At 42.3% G+C, this 19832-nt stretch overlaps 2 protein-coding genes across 4 annotated transcripts in view; one reads left to right on the top strand and one right to left on the bottom strand.

The window, feature by feature from the left end:
• wdr25 (WD repeat domain 25) overlaps nt 1-7094 on the bottom strand; it is a 37650-nt gene extending 30556 nt beyond the window's left edge. For both annotated transcript variants that reach the window (XR_005005366.1, XM_036542693.1), the window contains exons 1-2: nt 7081-7094; nt 5535-6194 (exon numbers count right to left, since the gene is read on the bottom strand). Coding sequence is in view for 1 of the 2 variants with exons in the window: in XM_036542693.1 (XP_036398586.1) it covers nt 5535-6176 (642 nt within the window). In the remaining variant the exon portion in view is untranslated. The remainder of the gene's footprint in view (nt 1-5534; nt 6195-7080) is intronic.
• Nucleotides 7095-7388: 294 nt separating this feature from the next.
• On the top strand, nt 7389-18267 carry LOC118786781 (tryptophan--tRNA ligase, cytoplasmic). Of its 2 annotated transcripts, none has more exons than XM_036542095.1 (11): nt 7389-7449; nt 8454-8585; nt 9053-9263; nt 9913-10021; nt 10466-10585; nt 11779-11961; nt 12166-12266; nt 13288-13400; nt 15785-15958; nt 16380-16520; nt 18036-18267. In XM_036542095.1, exons 2-11 carry the CDS (start codon nt 8472-8474, stop codon nt 18192-18194), a joined length of 1425 nt encoding a protein of 474 aa, XP_036397988.1. In that variant the 5' UTR covers nt 7389-7449; nt 8454-8471; the 3' UTR covers nt 18195-18267. The 2 variants fall into 2 exon arrangements, with proteins under 2 accessions (XP_036397988.1, XP_036397987.1); XM_036542094.1 differs by having other exon boundaries at nt 8422-8585.
• Nucleotides 18268-19832: the final 1565 nt, after the last annotated feature.

Raw genomic sequence — 19832 nt, 5'->3', positions numbered from 1 at the left:
AGGCAGGGGCTTAATCCACCCTTTTGCTCATCAGGCTGTGCCCACCCACACAGACACGGAGGATTACGGTAACAACTGGGGCCGCATGTCAAAGGACATAATTGGGCATTCCAAACTGGGAGAAAAACGAGGAAAAAAGCATTAGGTCTTTGAAATTATTTTGAAAAATCAATGACCTTTTATGATATCATCAAAGACAGGAGACTCATTTACACATATTGAGTTTAGACATTTTCAGTACCCTTGAGACACAAACACAGCCTTCACCTCCAACACTTTTAAACTAATTTTTTCAGTTACTGTCCCAAGCTGATTAGTTAAAAAAACTCTCCTATTCAAAATCTGCAGCACAATTTTTGCAGATTTTACCTTTGTTAACAGAGCTGCAGTCAGTTGCTCACAATTATTTCTCCTTCTACCACTAATAAAACATCAGATTTCTACAAACATTGTCAAGGTTAAACATACTGTAAAGAATAAAACCGTTTTTGTCCCCTACCTTCAAGTCAATCACCTTCTGCCAGGGGCAAAATGTGTTTCAGGCACAAAAAACACCATAAATAGACCAAGTGTTTCCAATGACTAGCTGATAAAATCTAAAATGAAAAACTGAAGTCTTTCAGCTGTAACACTGACCTCTGCTGGTTCCCAGCCTGAGGAAAAAAAATAATCAGCATTTTGGATCTTGAGGTGAGGTGCACATCCATTATACTTTCCAGTGTTCACACACAAGTTTTTCAAAGGACATTTTTTATTCCACTACACATTGAATCATACAGCAATGGAGTGATGGATACAGGGTACATGGGAGGTCTCTGAGTCAACTGCATGTACAGTGCGCAACAGGACTGCTATGTCCAAACCACTACAGGTGTGCAGGAAGGTCCTTTCATTTCCAATGTACTGGAGAATCACTGGAGAATAACTGACTGTAGAACTGCTCCATTTTTTTGTGTTATAAAAGTGACAAAATGAAGTGTCATTATTGACAATATTATTAATAATTTTTTTTATTAACAATGTATTATGATGTCATAATGTTACACTATTAATTATTAATTTAAAAATGAAAAAGAGTAGAATTATTGACAAACAAGTGAAGCCACCATGATGAAGATATCATGATGCATGATGTTAAAAGTCATCTTTCATCTGAAACTCATATGCTGCTAAAGGAAAGAACGACGGCTTGGGAATAGGAGAACTGAGAGCTCGAGCCTCTACAGAGCAAAGCCTTTGTCTAGGGGGTAAAAGTCTAGCAGAACCAGTAAGGCTGTCTTTATGTGATAACACTCAAAGGAGAATTTCATCATGGTTGTGAAATATTTAAAGAGGGACAAGATGCAGTGCAAGGCAGCACCCCATTGGCCTCCTGTTTGCTGGAAGAGATGCCACACCATGGACAGGGTGTGTTCTATCTACCCTCAGAGAGCCTTGCTTAACAGAAGCATGTGATGAACTGTTTAGAGAACCTACAGGTGATGGCCTGTCAGGAGGCTACAAAGGGCTCTCCCAGACCATGTTTCCCAGGAGCTTAGGTGCGGGCAACAGCCTGGGCTTTTTCATTCTCAGGTTTGGATACTTTGAACTACTATTGGTTCTACTTTATTTGTGTTCAAATATTTTCTGTAGCACTATCTGGTGCTGAGCAGTTTAGTTTCCATATGTCCCAGTGGACAGAGCTCTCCTCATCCTGTTAATAAGTTTTTGAAAAATCACTCATTTGAGGACCGGCATGCTTAAAGTTCAGTTATTTTGTTTGATTAATCATAGACTCTTTTAGCTAGTGGAGTTTAATGCTATGTAATACTTACCCAGCTCTAGCAAGACCCTGTATGATTATGCATAATATACTTTATATTTACTGCTTACTGTTTCTCTCATTTATTCTTGGTCATAAATGCTCTTTAAGCTGACTTTGAGTCATGTAGGCTTGGGAAAGCACCTTTACCAGAAAAAAAGATGCTGGGCACTCAATCATGATATTGAAGATATTCCTACTTAAAACTCCACAACCTCATAAAAAATCCTGCAAAGTTCAAAAGCTAAAACTCAGTGCTTGCTTTCATTAGTACCATGAGTACCAATTTAAATGAAGGTAACCCATCAGTAGCTGAATCATTTTCATGTATTAAACTGTGGTAGCACCACCTTTGCCACCATAACATGAATTAATTATAATCTTACCAATTCACATTCAATTCTTACCAGTTCAAATTTTTGCCTTGGTCCATCTTCAACCCTTTTTCAACAGCCTATATTCTAAGTGCACACAGAAGCATAAAACATTGCACACAATTTAGCAGAAAGTAATGAGCTGCAAATAGTGGATCCTTATTTAAATTGCCACACCTTAAAAATAAGTAAGACACTAAAATACTATTTTAAAAAGTGGGCTGATAATCAAATACTGGTATCCTCTATGTGTAGCTCCCTGGCTGCCCTTGAATTACCTGAAGATCAAGGAACATCCTAAGTACCATATTTGCATTAAAAAGAGCATGTCTCTGCTTTAAAGCCCTGTATCAAGCCAATGACTTCCTACTAATGAAATCCCAACAGTCTGCCAGTTTTGCCATTGGGACAAATGAGTATTTCTACCTTTCAGGACAGTTTACATCTGCCCACACAATCTCAAAAGGTCCTCCCACCAAGTCTGCACAAGAATAACAAAATTAACACCATAAAATAGCACAACTGATTTTTAAAATTAGTTCATGATTGCTTCTTTTCATTATTAAAGCAGTCATATAATATTATATTTAATTAATGTTCTTCAACATTTACCACAGTTCTGTTCAGCTAACTTGCTTGCACTAGATGTTCTAACACTGGGGTTTCAGTCAGGTACACCAGCCCTTCTTCCTTATTATCCATCCTAAAAATCATCTTTTTTAAGTAATACTAAGGCCTGTGAGATGAATGTCTCAGCACAGTGCTGTCTTTTGTTCTGTTACATTCTGTTTACTTTCCAGCCCTGAACCCCCAACTCCAGCATACACAGCATTTGTACTCTACTTGTACCCTGCTACTCTTACAGGCTGAGGGATGCCTGACAAGTCTTCAGGATGCTACATTTAGAATCTGGTCAAAAGGGTCTTGTATTATCCAGCTACCCATGTACCCTGTCCTTCAGAAGTCATTGGCTGAATGTAAACTGGGCTTAACAGTACATTGCTAACTCCTCCATCATTCACTTATTCTCCTTCCACATACGATCTCATTTCATCTTCATTTTTTTTCCTCTCGAGCGCTGGGGAATAACTCATGCTTATTAAATTCTCTTTGAAGTAAATGGAACTTGAAAGGGTGCAAGGACTTGCACTCTGCCTGAAGAACAGACTATTGTGCAAAGCCTTCCTCAGGATACAGTCTGCTATTGCAGATTATCTGACACACTGTAATACCTTTCTTTGTGTTCATAAGTGTTAAAACACTATAGGAGATTTTTCTTGCGAGATGAAATGTTTCTTACTCCTTTGATCCACGAAAGTAATAAAGAAAAAAAAATGTTGGCAGGGTTTGTGTTAAGTAAATGGTGGTGACTTTTGTCACCAGGGAACAGCTCTCTTTTGGCTAGCCTGAAAGGAAGTGCTCCTGTCATACCACTGCCAGGGCAGGGGCTGTGAACCCAGCTCACCCCGGCTGCTGCTGGCATCAAAAAGAGAGACCCCGCTGCCACCGCCCAGGACTGATTTGAGAGAGCCTTTGAAGGCGGTTCTTTGAATCTTGGAATCTGTTTGACAGCCCCTGAGCTCACATCCTTCTCAGTAAGTGGGGAAAAAAACACAAACAGTGTTAAAAAACTCTTTAAAAAGGAAGGCGTAAGAGCTGATGTTCCACACTGCACTTGTTCTCCACACCAAACCTCAAAGACACAAAGACGAGCTGCAGAGGCTGACAGGTTAGTTGTCACCTGCGCGCCTGTGACAGCCTACAGTATTTGACATCATCCCCTGCACTTTGGACTTTGGTCTCCCCTCACACGACAGATACCTATCCACTGCTTTTGGACAACAGAATTGATACTACTAGAGCACCACCTTCTAAGGCAATTTGGCTTGCATCAATTCTTACAGACTTTCCCAGAGCACTATAATCAAACCAGACTGATTAATATCATTTCCAATTTGCACACAGAATGGAGGGACGCTATTTAGGAAAATCATATATGTACTAATAACTACATCAATATAACCGGTTCCTTGTTATCCATATTGTTCCCAATGGGCAACCATCAGTTTTAAGAGTGTATGTTGTAGGCTACATGACATTTCATGTTTAATGTCTAATGTCTTGAGACTTGCGGGTTGTGGCACGGTGGTACCAGCCACGTAGGCCTCGCCATCTGTCCCGGTCTGCTTTGCCAAGCCCTGGAACGAGCCGGACCCGACACAGAGCACTCACCCTCCCACATAAACATGCAGCCCCATCATGAATATGGAAATTGTTAATTATACAGGGCTTATCCGACGGCCCTCACACTGCAGCACACAGAGACTGCCATTTCCACAGGATGAAAATATTTATTCATCTCTGCCTGCATCTCTCAACCTTTCCTCCCATAATAAATGAATCATCATCCTCCTAGCAGGCAGTGGAGTAAACACTTGTGTTGAGAGGGCGGGGTGTCCGTGAGTGGTGCCACGTCTCAGGAAGATACGGAAATGTGCTTCTCTCTTGGATATGTCAGATTTCACACTTTTCAACCTCTAGGGCAGCCTGGGCTGTGCTTTTGACATGGCTCTAGCTGTGCCACTTCCCAGGAGCAGCATATAGATATGTGTTCCTAACGATGTGCTAAAGCACACACTACACTGCGTGTGTCATCAGAGACCCTACGCCATTTCCTCTGAGGTAATCAGATCTTTCTCTGTCCATTTCGTTTTAGCTATCTTACCTGGGTGCTGGTCAACATACAAATGTTAGCTGTGAACAACTACCAATTCGGTGTTGTTAGATGTCCATATTTCCAGGACCAGTTCTAGTTCTAATTTCTAATCAGCCAAATCACTCCCCTGATGGTGTGATACATTTTGCTCATTTTAGATTTTAATGGACAAATTCATAAAGAGCACAGGAAACAAACTGCACCCACTCCTGTTCTTGCTGCTGTTAGCACCACATGAATGTAGAAATCACACAGCCAGCCAAAGTCTGACCTGAGTAGTTGAATGCTCCTCAAAACTAACTCTGGCACAACCTAACACTGGTATGAGCCATGGCAAGGATCATGCTTAGAAAATTCACCAACTCACCATTATGCAAAACAACAAATTGGACAGAGCCCTGGAGAAGGCTACATGAAGGAGTGAGGCGCTGGGTACCACTATCAAGTACAATGGTGTGACTTGGCTGCAGTACAAACACATGCTAACCACATGGCCAATAATCTCATCCTAGAGGAGCCCAGAAATCAATTAACAAATAAAGAGTATCAGCCTATCAGCACGGGTGAAATTTAGTACTATTTCATAATTGCTTGCCTGTAAGAATCCACCCAGTTCTCTGCCCAACCCCCTCCTCAAGGTTACCTTGGTTGTCCTGTCCATGGAGGCAGACAGCAGTAAGTGGCTGAGATGGGGCACTGGGCACCACTGGACTGTGTTGACTGGCCCCTGATGCGCCTGGAAGTGCAGCCGCACACGCCTGGGCAGCTCCGCCCCGCTGCACCGCCTCCCCAGGTATGGGCGCACGCTCTCAGACACCTCCATCAGCAGCTTGGATCCTGTGGCCTGGTCTGAGAGAGCGTCCCCTTGTGGAGCCATGGATGAACCTGCCTTTTCCTGCTGGGCCAGTCTTTGTCGCTTGGGAATATAAGGTCTGACCACCTCTGTATTATGCTGAGACCTCTTTACAGCAACATCACACCCAGAGCTGCTCAACGATGCACTTCTGCTGCTTTGAGGATGCACTGGCTCAGTCAAGGGATGAGAGACAACCCTCCTGAGAGTCCCTGGGGTTGCTGTGTTACTGCACTGCACTGCTTCATGTCTTCCCTCTAGGGGACTGAGAACAGGTCTGTTTTGAAAGCTGGAGCTCAATCCAAACTGTCCTTGCCATCCTTGAGAATGCTCCACCTGACTGTCAGGGTTGGCATTTGGGCGAAATGGCTCATCCTCCTTTGAGGACTCATCCTCAGAGTCGGAATCTTCATAAGCCACCAAAGAGGTCATTGTGCTGTGTGTTGAGACCTATGAACAATAAGACAAATGCTAAGGGACATTAAATTATGACCACAGATATGCATAAAAAGTGGCACTGATTCAACACTAACCAAAAAGCTGTATATTCAACAAACTTCCCTTTGCCATGTTCAGAGACTACAGGTGGAGGTCATAATTCATAGTCTGTTATCATTTTCAACTAGGTAAAATTAACACTTCAACAGTTTCAACAAAGAACTTTTCTGATCTTAGTTCTTCTTTCCTAAACCTGATTACATCCAAACACATTGCTAAATCATCACTGAAATCTGGGAAGTGCAGCCAGGGAACAAACTTGTTTGGGAAAAAATAACACTTGAGTGCCATCTGCTGAGTCCTTTGGATATTGGTTATGGTGTATTTTTAATTCCATTCCGTATTTTAGATAAAAACAAATGAATGCGAAGTAAAACTGCTTTACCTATAGTCTCGTCGTAAACTTTACTTATAGCCTAGATCTTAAGCCCGCACCTAGCAAGCTTGCATGGTTCATCTGGTTAGCTAGATGACTAGTTTCAGTCAGCTGTCTTGTGGCGCACAACAGTTACTATTAACTATACACGCACAACTACTAACTACTACAGAAAATGTAAAATAAATACAACTTATTTTATATCATTGATATTAAATGCAGAGCAACTTAAAACGTTTTCAAGCAGAAGACCCGCTAGCCTGGCATAACGAATTGGCAAGATATCTAACTGGAATCATTCATTTATTTTAAACTAGTTAGCCTAAGATCCCTACAACGGGTATTGTTTATAATAATACAGCTGCTAGAGTGTCCTTGTAACAAATTCCCCTTTAATACCTATAGACTATTGCAGTCACAGTATTAGTTAACTAGCAAGCAGGGTACCTATCCCCAACCGACCTGGCTGCAGCATTTCAACGCTCGTTTCCGCTTGGAGGAAGCAACATTTATCCTGGTGCTGTTGAAACTGTGTCCTACTGGGAACTTTTAAGTTACTATTAATTTGCGCGTCGTTCACTGTTTTTGGAAAATATATTATATCAGATATATAGAGGCAATATTTTATACCTAATACTTTTAATAATAATAAGTGTGTGGCTACGTTAATGTATTGTGACATTTATTTTTCCCCTTTTCTCTTCTTAGTTGCCTATGCCAGAACCATTTCGAAACAATTTGTTTCTTTCAGGACCATTTTAATCGATGTACAGCTGGGCTGATGTAAGTTGAAAGCAAAATCAGTGATACCGGTCCCTGATTCTCTCATAGGTAGGTATAACATAAAATAATTATTTCTGTATAGCATTTAAAAATTTGATAATAGCTAGTCAAATGTGTTCCCGGATTAGACAAGGCGCTCTCTATGTCTGGCTAGAATGGCACTGCAGTTAAATTCATTCAGTTCGCTAGACATCTAGCTAGCTGTCGTCAGCACTGTTCATGGTTAGTGGATAGCATATGGCAAATGTGTCAACCAGTGAGCTAAGCTACCTAGCCAGTTGTTTAAATACACAGTCATAAATCTGAAAAGAAGAAACTGAATGTGTGATAGGTGGGTGATCTGAGCCAAAACCAGCTGAAATACGTCAGTGTGTTGCCAAAAGCAAATATTGGTTAGCAGCTAGCCACCAGGCTAAATATCAAGCATGGCTATGCGCCACTGATGGTTATGTCTAAGTCGTCATTGTAGCTACGTTGGGTGAGACAGATTGCTAAATTGTACGGGTAGACAAGTAATTTGTCTAGGACATAGGTAGCTTAGATAGCTAACTAAATTTAGATGGTAAACGTGGGAAACAGATTGGCAACATGGAAACACGTGGTATTTTAATATTTCTCTATTAACAGGCACTGTTTAATTGTGTTTTTAATTCATACGCTTATATACATAAGTTCGTTGGTACTGCGGACATGTGGTTATGTTGGTGGGGTGCAGTATGTCGCTAAGGAGTCTGGAGCCTGCCATGTGGTAGTTCTCCTAATTGTGTTGATATCGAGTTTAGTCTCCCATTTCCACAGTATAACATGACATTGACGTGAGCCGTATGACAGTTACTAGGTGTCGCCTTCAATTGAACAGTACCCTAAGGGCCGTTTTAAAAGCAGACGTACTTTACTGCATCTGAAATTTTAAGTCTCCTGTGCCCTGTAGGAGGCGACAGTGTGTCAGTTGTCAGATTTATAACAGAAGGCTGTAATAAGGGTCCAGCTGAATTTTTCATGGATTTCCTCGTTTTGCAGCACTGTGAGCCCCTTTGTCTTTCTCACCCCAGTCCTGGACGGCACTGAAGATGACAGATTGTCAGGCAGAAGGGCCAATTAATGCAACACCAATGGACCTGTACGAGAAGCTGTCAGCCCAGGGAGACAAAGTCAGAACCCTGAAAGCAGAAAAGGCTGACAAGGTAAGATCGCCAATGACACAAATGTTTGCATGAGGGTGAGATGAATGGGCAGATGGTTGCATGGCATACTGTAATGAGAAGAAACATCCAGGATAGTGTGTTGGGACTAGCCCTGGATTTTCCTCTCTCAGAGCACCTCAAAGTAATGGTGTGTAATGTTTTGCCCATTGAGGACCTCAGCAGTAGTTTGAGTAGCACTAGACCAGCCCTCTCTCTGAGCTCTCTCGTTCTATTTTCACATTTTGTTCTATGATTAGTTTTCATTTGCAGTTTTCTGTTTTTTTCGAGGGTTGACTTTTCAATATGCTGAGGGAGCAAATTTTTTTCACTTTTAATATTTATCAACCGTGAACTTGCTGAGTGTATTTGTTTGGAGATATTATATTGATGTCCTTTGTTAAATGAAGAATAGTCCCTAGCTGTTTTCCTCAGCTGTATGTTGAGCTGTGGTTCTGCTCTGTTACCAGGCAGATGTTGATGCCGCAGTACAGTTATTACTAAAGCTGAAGGTGGACTACAAAACGCTAACAGGCCAGGACTACAAGGCTGGATGTCCACCCAGCAACAGCATAGCACCACAGGACAATGGGCCCCTAGCTGACGAAGGGGAGGACATGGTGGACCCCTGGAACGTGTCCACTTCCAGTGCCAAAGGAGTGGACTATGACAAGCTGATAGGTGAGATAATGTTATGACGTCACATAACAGGAAGGAGTCACATACATATGAGAGCTGCAGCTCATTCCATGTTGCCTGAAAGATGAGTGTTTCCCTGCCTTCCAATTCATTTTGTTTGATTGAGCTGTTGACTGTATTTTGACTTGAGTTTGACATGATTTGACAGTTATTTGCTTTAAGCTTTTATTTGCACTGAAGGAAGGATTACTCACATCTTTAAGACCAGGCCTTCAAAGTCAAGAAAGCTGTATAAGTTAAGCTTAATGAGTTGATCAGTTATTTGTCCTAAACCTTTAGCATTTAATTGAACAATGTCTCAATGGTCTTGATCAATTAATTTGTATACTGATTGACGCTATTTCTGTAGTTATACAAATGACTGGAAATGTGTTGTTACTTGTCACACCAACCATACAACACCTTTTTATGACAGAGGACTAACAGCTCATACCCAGATTGGTCTTCAAGTAGCAGCTCAGTCTCAAACTTAAGTAATGACGACCTCAGTTGGAACAACAGCCAGCATCTTGGAATGCAGTAGATTGCCATGTTCTTCCAGGCATGACGGTAACATTTTGCTCTTTTAGTAGGAACTAAACTTTACCTCAGTAACCACTAACCACATTGCACTGGTTGTGTGTTGTTTCAGTGCGGTTCGGCAGCAGTAAGATCGACCAGGAGCTGGTGGACAGAATAGAGCGGGTCACAGGACAGAAACCACACCGCTTCCTGCGACGGGGAATCTTCTTTTCTCACAGGTCAGTGAAGTCGTCAGTCACTCTGCCAGGCTGGCCACTGGGACCGCCCCAGTGTGGGACAGGAAGCTGAACTGCCCCCTCTGCCACAGCAGAGGACTTGTATTGCAGAACAAGCTTACATTCTGGTTCCTAGTATTGATGGACATTACATATATATTGTATGAAATATAAAAGGATGTATATATGGCAGTGTCAGAAAGTTTTGAAAGAATAAAAAATGAACTCCATCATGTCTGTTTTGTAATGAGTACATTAGTCTCTCTTGTGCTTATGAGTTCTTCAGCCATTAACAGTGACAAAGAAGTGAGACTCAGAAAGTGTGTTTTTGCATCAGAGCTTGAATCTGCCTGCTCCTAGCAGAGGAATAGGATGAGTACCTCTGCTTCTGTGGTGGGTCTGACTTTAAGCCCGCACTGATTTTCTCTATCATTCGTTCCCTTGCAGGGACATGCACCAGATCCTTGATGCGTACGAGAATAAGAGGTCCTTCTACCTGTACACGGGCCGGGGTCCTTCCTCAGAGGCCATGCACGTGGGCCACCTCATCCCCTTCATCTTCACAAAGTGAGCCTCTGCCATGCACCCCATATCTGTGTCCGTTAACTGCCCGTTTTCTGTTAATATTGAATAAATATGGTTGGATGCTTACAGATAACCACTATACTCATGCATGAAGGGCTTAGAAAGCGGGTGGCAAAAGCATGATGGTTTGGCACAGGCTGCAGTTTTTTATTGTGTCATGAAGTATAATATTCCACTTTTATGTACTGATATCATACTGACTAAGCAGTATTTCTTACTGTGATATTACACTGAGGTCTTATTCAGACTTTAGTAACATTGTGGATCTCTCATTAGTCCAGGGTCCAAACCTCCGTTAGCATAACAGCTGTTGCAAATTCATCCATCTACCACGTGAACACTGAGGTCATTTGACTGTTTCTATATAGTCATTTATAGTGTATATAATATGTTATGACCAAACGTTATGCCCTGTATTTTTAGCTGTTTTTCCTGTTAGTATAAAGCCAGGCTCATGCTTGCACAATTCAGGTGCAGACCTTAAGCATATATGCCTGCCACTGGTTGCAAACAGTTTTTCAACTGGTTGTAAGCAGGGGTCCCGGAAAGTTCAGTGGGTAAGGATCTCTGAGTGCACACTGAGCTGTACGGCCTGGGTTTGATCCCATCCATGTCATCAACTTACAGTGACCAGGAGCTCACAGCAGACTGTGGCAAACTGGCATAGTTCTACCAGAGATGGGGGTGGGTATGTCAGCAGGGGCAGCTCGCTCATATTGGCACGTTAAGGCACCCTGTGACTTATTAGGCGGGTTTCTCAGATGACATCATTGAAGCCACACCCATCCTCCAATAGCTGCCTAGCTGACTGTGGTGTGCCGAGAGACTTGCAGTGTGAAACACAGTGGTTGGTGTGTGGGTATCAGAGGATAGCACTCAACACGTCCCAGCATTTCTGCATGAGCACAGTGGTTGATACGGTGAGAAAGACAACAGTATCCAGTGGCCAATTGCTAAAACATTAATTTGTTACAACCCCTACTTCTTATCACTACACCACACTGCTTTGCACTGAATAATTTTGTCCCTGAACGCTCTGCTTGCCAGAAATGGTGGTTGTGTCCCAGCATTCATGGTTTAGTTATGCTGGACAGATTTTACAGTGTTAAGACTGTAAAAATGTGTAAGAACATATGACCAGATCACATGACTGGATCACCTGACCCTCCGCACAGATGGCTGCAGGACGTGTTTGATATACCACTCGTCATCCAGCTGACGGACGATGAGAAGTACCTGTGGAAGGACCTGTCTCTGGAGGAGAGCCATCGCTATGCTGTGGAGAATGCCAAGGATATCATCGCCTGTGGCTTTGATGTCAACAAGACCTTCATCTTCTCTGACCTGGACTACATGGGGTACCCACTCCCTTGCTGTTTTGTTTATATGAGCATCTCAAGATCAGGCCAACAGACTGTTCCATTGTTGTACACCAGGGGGCACTTTTGTGTATCAGGACTGCCCTGAAATAAGCAGCACAGACCTAATATTATTTTGACTTCATCTGCCTTTGCCATCCACGTTGTACACCCTGCTTAATCTGTGGGAATTCTACTCCACAGAATGAGCCCGGGATTTTACAGGAATGTGGTGAAGATCCAGAAACACGTGACCTTTAACCAGGTCAAAGGCATCTTCGGGTTCACGGACAGCGACTGCATTGGTAAGAGGCACAAGATGGACCGACATGGGTGTTTAACGGTGTGGTGCTGACTAGAGCATCGTTAGGATCTAGTCCATTTTCACCCAGTAAAAATGCATTCACAAATATGTGGTATACCTATTCTCGTCATGTTGTCCACATTGTTGGTGCACATGCCCCATTTGTTTCCAGAGTAAGCAAAAGGTTGAAAAATAAAGGTAGGCAACCTTTGGGTGCCTCAGGGTTCTAGCTGGATGATTTCCTTTAGTGCCACATTAGTCTGCCAGTGTTGAAAGACCTGGCCTTGTAATCTGAATGTTGTGGGCAAAAGTGCAGCAAAGTACTTAGCCACTCTTTAAGAAAATATCCAATGTGTAAATGGATAACATGCAAAACGGGAGCTACTGGGTAAGGAGGTCTGCCAAGAAAATGTGTAATTGTAGTATCTCCAGTAACAGATTGTGTCAGAGATGTAGAACCTATGGTTCTGAAGTCTTTGTCGTTAGTTAAAAGGTGTCCTATGTGCTTTACCTCAGAGTGTTTGGTTGGTTAACATGTATCTACTTCACTTGTGGATGTTTGGGAGAAAAACATGGGTCATGTTGTGAATATACATCGTCGACAGGTCTGACCTGGATACCTCAGTTTGATCTGTTTTATCAGTTCAGCTCTTGAATGTTTATAAGTGAAAGCCACATGTATCAGTGTGGGTTTGTGCTGTAACAGTCAGTTCTTAAATTTCACAAAGCTGGTCCAGGATATGTGCTGAAAATATACAGCCGCAGATAAGACAGGATCGTCAATGCCAAAACTGTTACTGTGTAGTATAGACTGAAGGATTGCTGTGAAAGATCTGGAGGCACCAGTCTGATTCTAATGTTTTGGTTAACTAAAGAAAAAGCAGATTCAAGCACTGGCCAGTGAGACCATTGTACAAAATCAGCGGTCCAGGGCCCAAACAACGCAGTTGTTAGCGGCGAGACACTATTCTCTGGCCCAGAATGCACCTGAGCGCTCCTCTCTCCCTCTCTCCCACCCCCAGGAAAGATCAGCTTCCCAGCCATCCAGGCAGCTCCTTCCTTCAGCACATCCTTCCCCCAAATCTTCAACGGCAGGAAGGACGTGCAGTGCCTCATTCCTTGCGCCATTGATCAGGTCTGCAGCCACACCTGAGCCCACAACCAGTCATCACAGTGTGTGATCCCACCCGCTGTAGCGCACTGTGCCCTGCTGCAGATGTGACCTTAGCATACAGGGCAGCTTTATCAGACAGCATCCCTTAGTTCCTAGAAACACCGACCAGAAGAACCTAATCATTTACCATGAATTGTAAAGGTGTGCCATTAAATTGTCACAACAATCAGGAGGCTTAAAGAGAGATATGGGACGGCTTTAGTTTCATCACAACAATCAGAAGGCTTAAAGAGAGATAAGGGACGGTTTTAGTTTTATCTCTCTAAAGCAAAGTGTTTTCTTGGAACAGGTAAGTGAGTACGGTTTAGTTTGGCGTTCAGTATTGCAGCTCCTCAGCTCAAAAAAGACCTTTGGCCTGCTATCAGTTTCTCATCCCTCTATCCAAAACTAGCATCTGGAAACTGAAAGCCTCACATCTAACCAGATGATAGGATCTGTGCTACACAAAGTGTAAGTCAATTTGTCATGTGACAGGTAGCTGGACACTACAGTCAGTCCCACACTGGCTCCTTATACTGTGATGTAACCACACTCCTCATACCGTGACTGTGGCATTAAACTGTGTACCCACATTGGTCAAAAATGCAGACCGGACAGAGCCAGAGGTTGGCATGGAACTTCTGTTCTTGTTTTATCCAGCTTAAAATGAGACTTGGTTTGACTGCCCACAAAATCTCGTGCCTGTGTAAGTGATAAGGCTGTATTAGGATATTATGGAGAGTCTGAAGAGATGATATATATTCATAACAGTGCACTTAAAATTCATGAATTGGTCACGTCTCAGAGGATTGCGTTCATCCTTAATGGTGAAAGGGGGAGACCAAGGGACCAGCTAGAGCATGCTGTCTTCCAAATCCTTTACAATTTAAGTTTTGCCTTGAGGTTTAACTATTAATAGAACGTTATCTTTTCTCTGAAGCCATAAGTGTGAGGGAAAGATTAACTTGTCTACCTTGTAGTGCGCTGCTTTTACAGTCAGAGGCCAGAATCCACTGGAACCTGGTTAACCTCTGTGAGGATGAAATCAGGGCATGTGTGTCACTGGTATGTATCATAGTCGTAGGGGTTGTGAAACGGTGCTTTTGGTGTATCTATATTGGAAAGCGTAACTGTCTTCTGTGACTAAAGCTTAGTTCACTTATGATTTGCTACTCATTTGGCTTGTTTAGCAATTACAAGTTTTCTTCGATTCATGCTCAAATTGAATGTGTACATGGCAAATAAAGTATAACAGAAAGAACAATGTGAATATCATTGCTGTGAGGTGTAGTATCCCTTTTACGCCTCAGATTGTGTAGTACACATGCTTAGAAGGGGTAGTTGCTCTCGTAAGCAGCCACTTGCTACTGCTTGGTGCATGCTCAAAATTTGCATCCAGTGGCATTCAGTGTAAGGATTCACAGGCCGTGAGGATCTGCCAGCAGCTAATGAAAAAGAAAGATTCAGTACCTTAATGAGTCAGGACATTGTGTCCTGTAGAAGCACAGCAAGAGGCAGTGAAAGAGACAAGGACACAGTAAGACATGAGCACAAAGCTGGTGAATTGATGACCATGAGCAATCCATCTGCAGACACCCACCATTACAGACAATGGAGGCAAGATGATTGGGGGAAAATAGCCAGTCCATTAGAAAGGTATGCTCTGTACTATATTATAAGGGAGAGCTCCTGACTAGAAGGCAGCACCGTAAGGCTGAAAATCTTTCAGAGTACCGGGGTGCTAGCACTCATGGGCAGCAGTGTGGTGTAGGGGTGAGAAACAGAGCTCATAACCAAAAGGTTGCTAGATTGACTCCCTGCTGGAACACTGTTGTTGTACACTTGGGCACGGTACTTAACCCACAGTTGCCTAAAAATCCATCTGTCTAAATGGATAAAATTGTCACCAATGTAAGTCGCTCTGGGTGACAGGTCTGTTGAATGACAATAATGTCATGTAGTGTAGAATGTAGTGTGCCAGGTTCACTCAGTATGCATTGGAAATCACTCAATTGGGATTTGCAAAATTTGTCCCAGGCAAACAGACCCCTCCTAACAGGTTTTATAGAAAGCACCTGAGTAAGTACTTTTTTCATTCATTATACTTCCTTTGCAGAAAGTTAGTTGGCCATATAGTGAACAAACACCTAGCAGTGTGTGGAGTGTGAGGACATAGCTAAAGCAAACAAATACTTATCATGGATTAAATATTATGTTAATGCATAATAAAATATATGTTAACATTTTATAGAGGACTTGATGTACATTTCAGTTAGCAAATAGATGGTACTATGTACTGTGGTATAACTGCTTTATTTTTTTTGGAAGAACCTTGAAACAAACTTACCCCTCCCTTGTCACTCCAGGACCCGTACTTCCGGATGACCCGTGATGTGGCCCCCCGAATTGGCTACCCAAAGCCCGCCCTGCTGCACTCTACCTTCTTCCCCGCCCTGCAGGGGGCGCAAACCAAGATGAGCGCCAGTGACCCCAACTCCTCGATCTTCCTCACCGACACCGCCAAGCAGATCAAGAACAAGGTACTCGCATCACTGCCAGAGGAACAATTGGTGAACAATTGGCTTGAACTACAGTGATGTCGCTCTTCTGGAATGAGGTAGCCTGAGACCCCCGTGCCAGAGACCTGAGAAAAATGCCAGACGGACATCCTACTAGATGACTGTACAACCTAATTACCACTAATTAATCCAAGTTGCACACCAGATCCAGAGAGAGGTTATGCTTCAGGGATCAAAGTGGGCCTGCTGGTGTCACATAGACCCCATTGTTTGGATCCTGCGCTATCGTATGTCTTCCCGGCTGGCTTGTTAAAGAAGCTTTGAGGGTGAATTAAGTCAGATCAAGGTTAACTTGCAACCGATGATATTTTGTGTACATTTTTATGTTGAGAAGAAATAAATCCACCATGTGTAAACTACTGTATGCATGCTTACCACACAGATTAACAAGCACGCCTTCTCTGGGGGCAAAGACACCATCGAGGAGCACAGAAAGTATGGCGGGAACACTGAAGTGGACGTGTCCTTCATGTACCTCACTTTCTTCCTAGAGGACGATGAGCAGCTGGAAAAGATTCGACAGGTGAGTGGAGGGACAAGGCCTACTTCATGGAACCTTTGGCTTTTGACTCGAACAAGTTAAAACAAGTAGGAAGTCAGTGAGGAAGTACTGACAGAGGTTCTCCTTACCAGCATTATTCCCAAGCTGGACCTCAAGGTTTTTCAAGCCGTTACTGTTAAATGTATCCACAAGACAGAGTTAAAGTACCACTATGACCCCTTTTACACTAGGCTGGGAACCCAGGTTTTAACAGGATTCCCTGGGTTTGGCTTTGGTATAAAAGGGTCTACTTGGGTTATTAAACCTGGGAGTGCTATCCAGCTCCGGAGATGGTCCAGCTGAGTAAATTCCCAGGTCTGCTTTAGTATAAAAGGGATCCCAGGATCCATTATTTGTGCATTGTGCAGTATTCACTTTCACATGAAGGACAGAAGAAAATGTCTCCTCCTAGATATTGTCGCTGACTTCAAGTTTAGAGTCCTCTTTTGGAATCAAACAATTCCATTCAATTTACTAAACCAACGCTTTTCAGTCTGAAGATTGCAAGATTACAGGAAAATGCATTCAGGTTAGCATAATATATGAACAGAAAGAGTATTAAAAAAACATGTCTGAACAGTACATTGTCTGTTTAAAAAGCCCTTAGGCTACTGCATTCTTCTCAGTCATGCAGGTAAATATTTTATGCAGCAAAAATATCAGCATGACTGACTCAATTTCTGAGTCCTGTATGTCACTGTATCCTAGAGGCATTAGTCTCATGATTAACGTAACATTGTGTAAGCCCTGAGAATGCGAAAATGGAATCTATCAAGCTCACTAGCTCTGAATCTAGCAAAGCAGGTTAGCTGGAAAGTTTAGTTTGCTAAAATGGATAATTGTTTCACCAAGAAAAGAAAAAGCATGAGGAAAAGGGAGGTGGATGGGCAGTAGATGAAACCTGTAGCTGCCCTTTAAAAAGGGGGGGAAAAAATCACATATATGTGTTCTCCCTAAAATTTATTTAACTGTCACAACATTATGTCAAATGTCTTGAGGCATTTCGCTTCTTCATCAGCTGAGGCATAGAGCTTAGCTGAGCAGCAGTGTCACATCACACATTTTTTTGACATTTTTGACTTTTTGACATCTTGACCTGGAATTGAGGTGGTCCTATGTAAACACGGGGAAACCAGGAAATTCCTGGCTGTACACCCTAGTATAAACGGGCCATAGTGATGAAAACCAGGGATAATCCCACGTTGAAACTGGGGTTCTGTGTAAAAATGGATTATGACTTTCTCATAACTTGCTTACCATAAACCAAAAGTAATTTTTCTAAGTATGAGGACATCTCACCAGAAACAGTGTGTTGTAGTGGTTAAGAACCAGGGTTTATAGGATGCAGGTTCAGTTCCCAAGTGGGGCATGGCCATTGCACTGTTGAGCAAAGTACAGCAGGCTGAACTCAGAAAGCTACGTGTCCATGGGGGTAAGGCCCTCTGCAAAGAAAACAAGTACTGTACTCCTAATGAAATGACATTTTTCTCTGTCTAGGACTACAGTAGTGGGGCCCTTTTGACTGGGGAGCTGAAGAAGCATCTGATCGAAACCCTACAGCCCATGATCACGTCCCACCAAGAAAGACGCAAGCAGGTCACAGATGAGATCGTCCAGCAGTTCATGACTCCCCGGCGACTGGATTTTAACTACTAGTGTCAGAGAATTTTAGCAGTGAGTGCTTATCCAGAACAGAATCACTAAGCCATCTCTACATGGATGTCGATGTCAAACCTGGCACTGTGGCACAACGAAGACGTCACAGCCCCCCGTCAAAATGCACGCAAATCATGTCCCCTACTGTGCAGTGCGTGTCCAATAAACCACATGTCAAAATGGTTCTTTTGTGGAACTCCTCTTGAATATACTTTTCATGACATAACATCTACAAGACACTGGAAAATGAAACAGTATCTTGTGTTTTCGTCCCTTCAGTGCATTTACTGGTAGACACATCTAGCCCTACTTCTTGGAAAGAAGGAGTTCACTGTAACTGATTAATGAAATTAGGCTTTTGACAACACTCAGGCTATAGAATGTTGGTTGTCTACTGTGTTCAGTATGAAGACAGATTTGTCCCCACGGTAAAGTATGTATGTGCAAATGTACGAAGAAGTGAAAAGTCATCAAATCCACTGATTACTGTTTCATGAATAATTTTATTCAATAATTTAGAAAAAATTATATGTGTCAATATAAACACTCAATCTGCATAACAGTTTGTGCGTTTCAAGACCTGTTTGTCATACATACATACACGGCAACACACACACAAAAACACTCCCATCTTAGAAAACTTTTTTTTTCAGTGAAGACTGAATATGAGAAATTGACAATATCCACACAGAACTTTTGTTGCTGGCTTATCAGGGATCACCGTTTACAATTTCTGTACCTCAGAAAAGTCAACTCTTCAGTATTAAAGTATTTTCATAATGCATTTTTGCCTCCAAATAGTTAATTTGGTTATAAAATGGTAAATATGGCATAAATATTAAACTAATACTGACAGCCATTTGATGACACATAAGGCTGGTATTAACTATATACCAGGATGGACCCTAACATTCTCTAAATCAACAGTATTTGGCCTTCTAACATTTTTTTTCATTTTCAAACCACACAGTATCTTGGTTTCATTTCAAGCTAAATGTAGCAAACCAAAAAGTACACTTTTATAAATACTTAAAGTTAATGCCAAACAGGTTTGCAGGAGGACTGAAATGAGGCATAAATCAAATTCCTCAGCCTGCACTTAACCTTAACAAGATATTCTTGAAATGATAATGAGAAAATACACCATTTTAGAGGCAAAGCCTCACTAAGCAATAAACTGCAAGTATTTCCATTTTCACTGAAAGAATGTGACCAACAGTGATCCATTTTAAGGCTTTAAAAATGAGACAGAACAGCAGATTTTTATAGGAAGTAATTACAGCAGGCTGACATTACATTGTCCCATCTCTGAGAGATACACAAGGTAATGCCTATGATATTTCCATTGTAGCTGTTTCCTAAATTGCTCATGACCAGTACAGACCTGTTCTGTGCATCTTATAGTAAAGGACTCTGGTCAACGGCAAGCATAAACCATGTTTCCTGATACCAGCCCGCTGGGTAAATCGTTCCTTAGGTGTCCTATTGATGATATGTGACCTAGACCAATAGACCTTGCAATGACTAAGCACTGTAAAAGACACATTCTGGTTACTGTATTTTACACAGGATGAACATGCCCTCTACTGTGTGACCTAACCAGGCCTGGGGAGAAACTACATCAGGTTACCATTACTG

Source organism: Megalops cyprinoides, chromosome 12 (genome assembly GCF_013368585.1).
Source record: "Megalops cyprinoides isolate fMegCyp1 chromosome 12, fMegCyp1.pri, whole genome shotgun sequence".
Classification (NCBI taxonomy): Eukaryota; Metazoa; Chordata; class Actinopteri; order Elopiformes; family Megalopidae; genus Megalops; species Megalops cyprinoides.
This window is presented reverse-complemented; position numbering and strand designations above follow the sequence as displayed.